At 43.8% G+C, this 12,241-nt stretch overlaps 1 protein-coding gene across 1 annotated transcript in view; it reads right to left on the reverse strand.

Moving 5' to 3' along the window:
* Positions 1-9,394, reverse strand: part of rps6ka5.L (ribosomal protein S6 kinase, 90kDa, polypeptide 5 L homeolog) — a 43,870-nt gene extending 34,476 nt beyond the window's left edge. Inside the window, exon 1 of the mRNA XM_018230416.2 lies at positions 9,035-9,394. Within this exon, the coding sequence (XP_018085905.1) occupies positions 9,035-9,092 (58 nt within the window). The 5' untranslated portion in view covers positions 9,093-9,394. The remainder of the gene's footprint in view (positions 1-9,034) is intronic.
* Between the last annotated feature and the right edge of the window lie 2,847 nt (positions 9,395-12,241).

The raw sequence follows: 12,241 nt of genomic DNA on the forward strand, positions 1-12,241 counted from the left end.
CTAGTTTGTGAACTTACATGCTGCAAGGTGCATTGTACTTACCAGATGGAACAAGCAACACAGATGACTGTGTAGAACATACTCTAAACTGCATTCACAAGACCGTGACATTGCTTATATTGCAAGGTCTAGACAAAGGGTAGCCAAACAATACAACAGCCTTGGGTGCAGTGCGAGTCAACATTTACAGGGGTGAAGTTTAGCCAGACAGCACAGGAAGTGGCTCTCTATAGTGCTGCACAATAATTCTATTTCAAGCATTTTCTTCTCCGAACAGGAGAATGTGATGGCAAGTTCTGCTAAAGCACAGCTGCTTTAATTCTGAAGGACCTACAAAACACACAGGAAGTGTGTTCTGCTGGCATGTGATAGATGTAAATAAGCATACTGGGACTGTCACTGGAGGGCTGAGGAGTCTCTGTTCTGTGCAAGCTGTGGGGGGCTACACAGAAATAAGGGGTTAGAACGAGTACAAAAGAGGGGCGACACTGAAAGGGAAAGGAATGCGAATTTAATACAAGAGAAATTAGAAAGGAACTGGTAAAAAAAAAAAAAAAACAATAAAAGGGAACAGGGATGACTGCTTGGCAGAGGCTAAGGACATTTCTGTGGTCTGAAAATTGTCCCATGCAACAACCCTTAAAAGAACAGTTCAGAGTAAAAAAAAAAAAAAAAAAAAGGGTAAATAGACAAAATAAAACATGTTTTTCATATAGTAAGTAAGACAAAAATGTAAGCTATAAAGGCTGGATTGAAGGTATGTTCAATGTTATAGCCAGAACACTACTTCCTTCTCTGTAGCTCTCTAACCTGTTACCAGTCAGTACCCAATCAGTGACTTGAAGGGGGGCATATGGTGCATAACTGTTGAGTTAGTTTGCTTTTGAATCTGACCTGAGTGCTCACATAGACATCCATTTACTCCAAAATGTATAGTTTACATTTTATTACAAATTATATTAAAAACATTTTTTTTATTTTGCACATATATTTTTTTTTGTTTTTTTTTTACACCTTAAAGTTATTTTAAAAGGCAAACTCCTTTTAAGGATGATGTTTACCATCCATGACACAGAGCTTCAAATAAGTGCAAACTTTTAGTTGACAAATTTTACTGACAAGGTGGCCATACAGTCCCACGCAGTATCTGAACTATTAGACTGTGGCAAGATTATCTGATTTTGAGTGCAGATCTGAGCTACAGTATATTGGGAAAAGGGTTAAAGAGGGCAGCAGGGAATCCCCAAGAAAGCCCACCTATATTACAGTTATATAGGGCCTGCCTATATTACAAACAACTCTCTTATTTCCAACAATGAACCATATAAAACCCATATAAAACCTATACCATTTTTCATGATTTACATGGGTTGTATCAGTGAGCCCATGATGTCAACTTCCCTGCTAGGCCAGAACAACTCTGCTGGGAAGGCTCTCTCAAATTAGAACAAAAGTTTCAAATAAAGAAGGATGGAGCTGTATAATCAATTACTGTATTACACAATAATTATTATTTCATAATTACAGGATTGTTTGCGAACAATGACAAAAAAATATCTCCCTGTTGCATTTATATTTGGATCCTCAAATCTTAAAAAAGCAAAGCGACCGACATACATTCATTCACAAAGGGTATAGGTAAAAAAAGGCATTCCCTCGTACCTTAAAATGATGCAGCGATATATAAAACAAAAACTGTGGTACCGTGTTAGCCACTAGCAGAAAAAACAAATAAAAAAACAAACAAATACAAAAAGTATTGTAGAAGTGATACCTATATTGGCTAACAATAAAAAAAAATACATTGCAAGCTTTGGGAGCACCAAGGCCCCTTCATTAGGCAAAATACAAATGAAAGCTAGAAAGGCTTCTGTATCCAATTCACTCAATGTATAAACTGGAACAGAGCTGTCCAAAAGGAGGCTCATGGTCCAGACACAAACTTTAATGAGATCTGTATAGCCTCCAAGCTGCTTATTAAATATATAAGGTTATAGGATATAACTTCAATATACTCTTGCCTCTAAGTATGTAGTATATGTTGCGTTATTGCTCACTTCACAGGAAATTCAGACAGCAGTGACCCAGAGGTCAAGTAAAATTATTTACCTATTAAGGAACAACAATTTGAAAGGTAAATCGTACTTGTAGCAGATTAGGCTGTGCATTAGCAAAATTATACTTAAAACGTGTCGACTACAAGCTGAAGGGTTGACCGAGATCTAGGGATGAATCTACACGAAAATTATCAAAACACTCAGAAGCTGCTAATCATACATAATTTTGCACTAGATGCCAAAAAAGATAGATTAAAAAGTGAAACCATAACATATACAAAAAGATGAAGTGATAGAGGGTGATGGGGGTGTAATTTATCAGATCAGAAAACAACTAAAACCATATTGAAAAGTAAATGCGTTTGTTTGCTAACCCCCCCCCCCCCCCAAAGAACAAGCATATTAAAGGATAAATAATAAACTCCTATTTTTGTAGGCAATGTATACTATGTGGTTTTACTTTTGGCTGTAAATTAATATTGTCTTCAGAATAAGCCCATTTATTTGAGCTCCCTATAGATGTTCTCTGGTCCCTGTTTCAAATGAAGGGTGGACGTAGTAGGGGGATAGCCACTCACCGCCCTGTCACACAAGCAAAGACAGGCTTCAGTTCCCTATCAGGTCTGTCTAGCTTCTGATTGGTTCCTGTCCTACAGGGCAGCGTGCTGATGCCACCAGCTCCCCTGCTCAGCCTGGAAAAGGGTCAGTGGGAAGTGGAACAGATGGGTGTGACTAGTATGATTTTTGCAGAAAGTAAACTAGAAACACAATTTTTAAAGCACAATCTTACTATATCTAAAAGAGTTTAATGCACTAGTAAATTCTTGTTTTTTTTTGACATACTATGTCTCCTTTAAGATGCTGTGCACATATATTATGTATATACAGATATGCCATAGGCTCCCAAAACAAACCTGCAGTAACAGCAGCACTATAATAAGCTATCGAGTGGCTAGGCCAGAACCTCTACCCAATTCCCCTATCTGGACTTTAATGACTATAATAAGCTATCACCATCCGAATATCCCATTGGCAATCCACCCATGGCTTGATGGCCCAGCATATGATTTCTTCTTGCTGGCCCACCATACTATGTCATTGATGCATGTGCCAATGAAAACATTTAGGGAAAAGCTCCACCATGGAAAGAGCTGAGCTTAAAGGGGAAGGAAACCTAGTCGGGCGCAAACCCCCACCCCCCCTCCCCTGTATTGCCCACCCTCCCTCCTCCCCCCTGGCCTACCCGTCCCGCTGGGCAAAAGCCCTTAACTTGTTACTTACCCTTCTGCGCAGATCCAGTCCAGGGAGTTCACAGACAACATCTTCTTCCTGCTTTGACCGGCGCATGCGCATTAGGAGCATTTCGCTGGTACGATCTACTGCGCATGCTTCGTGACTTTTGGCGCATGCGCAGTAGATCCGTACTGGCGAAATGCTCCTACTGCGCATGCGCCAAAACGCCGGAAAGCAGGAAGAAGATCGCATGGAAGAAGATGTCGTCTGTGAACTCCCTGGATTGGACCTGCGCAGAAGGGTAAGTAACAAGTTAGGGGCTTTTGCCCAGCGGGACGGGTAGGCCAGGGGGGAGGAGGGAGGGTGGGCAATACACGGGAGGGGGGTTTGCGCCGACTAGGTTTCCTTCCCCTTTAAGAGGTTACACACGGAGGCTCAAATATAAACACTGGGCAAGTTTTCACCTGGGCAGTAACCTATGACAACCAATTAAATGTCTGCTAGTTAAAAAATTTCAATCACTAATTGGATGATATGGTTTACTACCAATGTGCAAATGTACTCAGTGTTTATAAATTATCCCCACAGTTTCAGAATCTGATGGCTTGTGCAGCAGCTACGGCGCTTAACATCATATAGACAGCATGTCATCAAAAAGTGACAGTAGTATTTAGCTTTGCAACTTTTATTACAACTTTTATTTCCTAATCGTAAGGTGTGATGCAATAAAGTCACAGGATACATTACATTACATAAACAAACTGTTTACTACATTTTATTGGAGAAGGAAGGATAGTGATTTAAAGACAAAACAAAATAAATAATTAAAAATACGAAAATTAAGGCCCACAATATTATTTGAAAATGCTATTAAATAAAGGAATGTTATGCTATGAAATATAGGAATGTTTCATTAACTAGATCTGGGTTCAAGAGTGTTGCAACAACGATTACATTTAACAAATGTAAAAAAAAAAAATCTTTCAGATTGATTTGCACCTGTGGTCTGAAGTGGTCTATTAAAATTAAGCTTCTAAAGCTAGTTAAATGTCAACCGAAACATATATTATGAAAATCGGTATTATTTGGTCAAATTATACAACAACCTATTTCATTGAAAAGGCTTCACTTTACCAAAGATTTCATCCTTAGATAAAAATAGTTACAGTCATATGAAAAAGTTTGGGGACCCCTCTCAGCCTCCACTTTCAACAAAAAAGATAACAGTGGTAAGTCTTTCATTTCCCATGAACTATCTGAGTACTGGGGTGTATTCTGAATTTAGTGAAGCAGTATACATTTGCATAAAATTAAATGTGAAAAACTGGCTGTGCAAAAATTTGGGTGCCCTTGTAAATTTGCTAATTTGAATGCATGTAACTGCTCAATACCGATTACTCTTCTATCTATAAGGGTAATGTCACACCTGGAGATTCGGGGAGATTTAGTCGCCCGGCGACTAATCGCCTCTTCTTTGGGGCGACTAATCTCCCCGAACTGCTTCCCCTCTCTTCCGCCTGCTACAATGAAAAATCGTCTGCGTCATGGCACTTGCGGCATTTCGTTTTCCGAAGTCGTCCGAAGTTCCAGGTGTTACCTTACTCTAACTCGTGTGAGCATTCGGCATGCAGGACAGACTGAAAGGCACCATTTGTTTATTTATGTTACAGACTTGATAAGGCTACGGAGCTCTCTGCATTAGTGTCTGTTAACTTTGATTTAATGGTCTGCTGTTTTACTGGCTTCTGTGAAACGTGTGTCTGTGATGTGTATTTCTGTGTGTGTGAGTTGGTGGTCTGTGTGTGTGTGACTGCGTGTGTGTGTGACTGAATCTTTGTGTGTGCGTGTGTGACTGTGCGTGTGTGACTGTGCATGTGTGACTGTGCATGTGTGACTGTGCATGTGTGCAGAGGTGAGGTACAGAGAAGAACCACTGAGGAATGGGAACAAGAACAAAATGTGAAGAAAACATTTTAAATTATTAAAGGTAGAAAAGTGGCAAAATCAAGCAAGAAGAGAACAGAATAGAGAAGAGGCCATTGGATAACAAAAGGTATGCCATGCATATATGCATACTTTAAGCTTCAAGAAGGGGTTGGATCAACTTGTACTATGTTTTATCTTTCATAACCCTGTACTCCCTCCAATGCTAAAAAGCCATATTATCGAAAAGCTTTGTAGATTCTGAAACCAAATTTTTGGTACAAGTAATTTGTGCGATTCCTTTACCTCCTTGCCAGCCCCCCCTGGAAAATTTTCTGTGGACACCCATGGTCGAGGGTCAGATGAATTCAACAGAATATCAACAAATTCTTCAGGATAATGTTCAAGCATCAGTCACAAAGTTGAAGTTATGCAGTGCTTGTATATTCCAACAAGAAAATGACCCTAAACACACTTTGAAATCTACAAACGCATTTATGCAAAGGGAGAAGTACAATAATCTGGAATGGTCACGTTGCAGTCCCCCAACTTGAATATCATTGAAAATCTATGGGATGATATGAAGCAGGCTGTCCATGCTCGGCAGCCATCAAATTGAACTGAACTGGAGATTTTGTATGGACGAATGGTCAAAAATACCGCCATCCAGAATCCAGACAAAGGCTATAGGAGGCTTCTAGAGGCGGTTACATTTGTAAAAGGAGGCTCAACTAAGTATTGATGTAATATCTCTGTTGGGGTGCCCAAATTTATGCACCTGTCTAATTGTGTTATGATGCATATTGCATATTTTCTGTTAATCCAATAAATGTTATGTCACTACTGAAATACTACTGTTCCCATAAGGCATGTTATATATTAAAAGGAAGTTGCTACTTTGAAAGCTCAGCCAATGATAAACAAATCTCCAAATAATTAAGAGGGGTTCCCAAACTTTTTCATATGAATGTATGTTTTAGAGTACAAAAAAAACATAGAAAATTCCCTATCGCTGATCCAAATCATTGAAATTGTATAAATATGGTATGAAATAATTTCAACAACATTTCCACTTCATCATTGATGGCTATTTCATTTTCGCATAAATACAACACTTTCTGATGCCTTCTAAATAGTCAATTCAATTTCCTCAAAAAATGCCTAGGGTTTTGATGTACAATATCTACATATGCTTCCTACTAGGCTCTACCAGTTGAGCACAATCTATGTGTTGTTTCTCTCTGTGCTGCACAAAATAGCATTTTACTGCATATTTACAACTTTGCATCATCTTGCATCCTCAAATTATAGGATATATTCCAACTTTACAAAGGTGGTAGATATTAAGGCACAAACTGGGAGTAAGGTACAATGCAGCATTATTATAAATTAGTGAGCCACAGTCTCCATGGTGGGTGAAGTACGGAAGCAAACTACACATACAGGTTAAGGGAAGGATGCAAATGAAACAGGCACAGAATAAGGGAATGATTCCAATAAAACACAAACAGGCTGAGGGGAGGTGCCAGTGAACACAGTCTGAGGCATGATGCCAATAAAATACAAGGGAAAGATGCCAATAACACACAAAGGGATGCCAAGGGATATATGCACTAGCTGAAAGAGAGAGATGCTAATTGCATATATGCACTGACTAAGGAAGGAAATCCAATATTATACACAAACTAAGGATAGACTAGTAGTAACATACACATATGCAGGCCGAGAGAAAGATATCAGTACATAAACACTGTTTGTAAGGGACATCTGTTAGTAAAAAAAAAACAGCAATAAACACACTGGCTGAGGGAGAGATGGCAACACACACAGCTTGAGTGAGACCGCAACACACACACTCAGCCTAAATGAGACCGCAACACACACGCAGCCTAAGTGAGACCGCAACACACGCAGGCGGGGGGCGAGGGTACAGCAGCAACAGGTGGGGGGCGAGGATACAGCAACAACAGGCAGGGGGCGAGGGGTACGACAACAGGCGGGGTACAGAGACAGCACGCAAGGGGCGAGGGTACAGCGACAACAGGCGGGGGCGAGGGTACAGCGACAACAGGCGGGGGCGAGGGTACATCGACAACAGGCGGGGGCGAGGGTACAGCGACAACAGGCGGGGGCGAGGGTACATCGACAACAGGCGGGGGCGAGGGGTACAGCGACAACAGGCGGGGGCGAGGGTACAGCGACAACAGGCGGGGGCGAGGGTACAGCGACAACAGGCGGGGGCGAGGGTACAGCGACAACAGGCGGGGGCGAGGGTACAGCGACAACAGGCGGGGGCGAGGGTACAGCGGCAACAGGCGGGGGCGAGGGTACAGCGGCACAGGCGGGGGCGAGGGTACAGCGGCAACAGGCGGGGCGAGGGTACATCGACAACAGGCGGGGCGAGGGTACATCGACAACAGGCGGGGGCGAGGGTACATCGACAACAGGCGGGGGCGAGGGTACATCGACAACAGGCGGGGGCGAGGGTACATCGACAACAGGCGGGGGCGAGGGTACATCGACAACAGGCGGGGGCGAGGGTACATCGACAACAGGCGGGGGCGAGGGTACATCGACAACAGGCGGGGGCGAGGGTACATCGACAACAGGCGGGGGCGAGGGTACATCGACAACAGGCGGGGCGAGGGTACATCGACAACAGGCGGGGGCGAGGGTACATCGACAACAGGCGGGGCGAGGGTACATCGACAACAGGCGGGGGCGAGGGTACATCGACAACAGGCGGGGGCACATCGACAACAGGCGGGGGCGAGGGTACATCGACAACAGGCGGGGGCGAGGGTACATCGACAACAGGCGGGGGCGAGGGTACATCGACAACAGGCGGGGGCGAGGGTACATCGACAACAGGCGGGGCGAGGGTACAGAGACAACAGGCGGGGCGAGGGTACAGAGACAACAGGCGGGGCGAGGGTACAGAGACAACAGGCGGGGCGAGGGTACAGAGACAACAGGCGGGGCGAGGGTACAGAGACAACAGGCGGGGCGAGGGTACAGAGACAACAGGCGGGGCGAGGGTACAGAGACAACAGGCGGGGCGAGGGTACAGAGACAACAGGCGGGGCGAGGGTACAGAGACAACAGGCGGGGGCGAGGGTACAGAGACAACAGGCGGGGGCGAGGGTACAGAGACAACAGGCGGGGGCGAGGGTACAGAGACAACAGGCGGGGCGAGGGTACAGAGACAACAGGCGAGGGCGAGGGTAGAGAGACAACAGGCGGGGCGAGGGTACAGAGACAACAGGCGGGGCGAGGGTACAGAGACAACAGGCGGGGGCGAGGGTACAGAGACAACAGGCGGGGGCGAGGGTACAGAGACAACACGCTGGAGCGAGGGTAAAGAGAGAACACGCGGGGGGCGAGGGTACAGCAATAACAAGCAGAGGAACAAGGGTAAAGTAATTATAAACAGAGGGGAGAGGGTACAGCAATAACAAGCAGAGGGGCAAGGTAGAGACAGCAACAGACATACAGGCGGAGGGAGGAACAACAATAATTGACACACAAATACAGGAGCTGGACACGCACACACAGAAGGAGGAATGCCAAACACAGACAGACAGGCAGGCAGAGAAAAGGATGCTAATGAGACCTTTGGTCAGGCAGTACTGCAAAATACACACTCACACTTTCTATATAAGAGGTGAAGGGATAGTGACAACGCCACACAGACACTCTTCTTGAAAACAGAGGTTGCAGAAACATTCTAAGACCACTGTCTGTCCTTTACGATTACGAAGTCACAAGATATAATTTAGATTATTGATATAAAACTTCTCAGATCCCCTTTGGACACCTACCTGTCCGCAGTTCGTGCTTCACAGTGAGCAGGTCACCTTCCTGTGAGGGCCCTTCCATGTCTTGTCAAGGCGTGAGCCCCAAGATGAGCACCTTATTTATGTACAGTATATCTATTGCTATGATTGACGCGTGTGTGCGAATCCTCTTCCTACAGTCTGCCAATCATCCTCCTGCACTCCCCTACACTTCCTAATTCTCAACCAGACCAGTACAGGCCCCCCGCCACCCACCCCGTACCACTACGGCACGGAGCAACCCAGCACCCTTCAAGGGGGCTCTACCTAACCTGATCTGGTATCATCGACCTTATTGGTTAATGCGAAGACAGGAGGTGGAGCTAGGCACACCCGTACATCGGAGATTCCCTTCCCTGAAAACTCCAAGGTTGTAAGAGTGTAGGGGCGGGTCCTCTGCCTAACAACTAATCCAAGCGAGAAAGTAATTGGCTGGAGCAATGTAAAAAGCACGGCCTATTCACATCATTGCGATTGGATCTCCCACATTGGCTATTTATACAAGTGTTCCCGCCCTTTCTCTTTAAAGGGCACCAATCATCATCTACTAAGTAAAGACACTGTGAAAGTTCAAGTAATCAGATTTTCAAAACAAAATTGTTTGTATAAACGTGGCCATACACGGCCGATAAAAGCTGGCAACAGATCGAGTCGGCAGCTTATTGGCCCGTGTATGGGGCCCTCCGACGGCCTTTCCTGATCGATATCTGGCCAAAAGTCGGCCAAATGTTGATTGAATGGGACTAAAAATCCCATCAGATTGTGGCCGCATCTGTTCATTGATGCGGTCCAGCGATCTGACCGCCCGTTAGCCATCGTTAGGATCCGATCGTTGGATCAGCCCGATATTGCCCATATGGGCATATCAGCGAGAGATCCACTAGTTTGGCGACATTGCCAAACGAGCGGATCTCTCCATGTATGGCCACCTTAATGTAAATCATCAGCTCACTATACTTTCTTAAAATCTCCCCTATCTCTACTGTATTACTAGCTGAGGCATAGTAAAACTATTTTAGGACATGGTCAGCCAAAGTCAGTGTCAGCGATGCAATATACTAAGCATACGGAATGCAGCTTCACTTGGTATGTTTTTCACCCATCAAATAAGACTATTCACTCCTCCGTCCTGCCTGCATATCTCTCTTACATCTACCCCTCCTGTCAAGCCTTCACGTCTCCGTTTTCCTCTCAGCCCTCCTCCCTCATATTTAACTATCTCCTCCCTCAGCCCTGCGTCCTCATTCCTCAGCGTTCATCTTCTCTAGGACCCTGGCTGATGATAAGGCTGACGAATGAGGGGTCAAGGCTGAGGGGGGGGATCTTTAAAGTAGGAAAGCTGAGTGGTGAAGGCTGAGTAAGGTGACAGGAGGCGTGAGTTCCGAGAGAGATATGGTGCCATGACAGAGGAGTTAATAGAGCCTTATTGGAAGGGGGGGGACATAACTGGAGAAGCCGCATTCTGTTTGCTTAGGAGATCGCATAGCACAGACTTTGGCTGAGGATGTCCTAAAATGGTTTCCGTAGTACTGAGCAGACATCTTGTAAATGCACTCCTTCCTCCTACATATATCTTCACAGTCCACTGCTGCAGCTCTAAAATCTTGCACATACTCAGCTGAATTTACTTGGTTGTCTAGCAACCCTTCTAAGCAAATCTCTAATCGGCCCTGAAATCTTGCACATGCTCAGTTGAAGTTACTTGGTTGCCTACCAAGCCTTCTAAACTATTTTCAAATCAGCCAATCTTGTTAGCTGCTGTTCAGTAGTGCTACAAAACTTTTCTCCATTATCTCCAGAAAAGTTAAACAACTTTTTTTTTTTTTTTGCTTTCTTTTTGGCACACAGAAATGCTGGATGGGCACCTTTTGTAAAATGTATTGCCATGTCTGCACAGTTGCTCCCTGATTTATTTCCCCACTAGTGTTTTCTGACAGTTGCTAAGATTTATGATTAAATTAAATCTGATTTATTTTATTTACACACATCTGTTGTATGGCCAGTGTTAGTTAGTCTATTTTGCTACTTTGGGTCCTCCTGTTACTCACCCTGAAATATGCAATATACTTTGCAGATTAACTTTTCACAACATTTACTCCTGCTATTTTCCCTGATGTATGTAAACTCACTTGATGGCTAGTTTTACCGCGTGGGGTCCTCCAATTATGCACCCTTAAAGTATATTAACTTTCTTTATGGCAAATTTTACCATTTGTGGTGCTCCCACTACTCACCCTTAAGTATGTAACATTCTTTTTGGGGTCCCCCCACTATACACCCTGATGTATGTAAACATTCTTTATGGCCAATTTTACCATTTAGGGTCTTTCAGCTATGCATTGTGATGTATGTAAATCTGCTTTATGGCAACTTTTACCATTTCGGGTCCCCCCACTATACACCCTGATGTATATAAAACTTAATTTATGGCCAATTTTACCATTTAGGGTCTTTCAGCTATGCATTGTGATGTATGTAAATCTGCTTTATGGCCAGTGTTACTATTTGTAGTCCTCCAGCTATACACGTTGATTTATATAAATATTCTTTATGGCCAATTTTACCAATTGGGGGCCTCCAGGTATACACCCTGATGTATGTTAACCAGCTTTATGCCCAATTTTACCATTTGGGGTCCTCCAGCTATACACAGTGATGTATGTAAATCTGCTTTATGGCCACTTTTACCATTTCAGGTCCCCCCACTATATACCCTGATGTATGTAAACACTATATGGCCAATTTTGCCATGTAGGGTTCTCCTGCTATGCACCCTGATGTATGTTAACCCACTTTATGCCAAATTTTAACATTTGTGGTTCTGCAGCTACACCTCCTGATGTATGTAAACCCTCTTTGTGCCCAATTTTAATATTTGTGGTTTTCCAGCTATGTGTCCTTATGTATGTAAATCTGCTTTATGCCCTATTTACCATTTTGGGGTCCTCTTGTTACTCACCGTGATGTATGTAAATCCACTTTATGGCCAATTTTATCATGTGTGGTCCTGCTTTTGTTTATTGTAAATTTTACTACTGGTATGGGACCTGTTATCCAGAATGCTCGGGACCTGGGGCTTTCCAGATAATAAATCTTTATGTAATTTGGAACTTCATAAATTAAAAACATGCACAGAACCTCAACTCAAACATTTATTTGTGCAAATTCACCAAAAACAAATCAGCATACTCA

Source organism: Xenopus laevis, chromosome 8L, assembly GCF_017654675.1.
Source record: "Xenopus laevis strain J_2021 chromosome 8L, Xenopus_laevis_v10.1, whole genome shotgun sequence".
NCBI lineage: Eukaryota > Metazoa > Chordata > Amphibia > Anura > Pipidae > Xenopus > Xenopus laevis.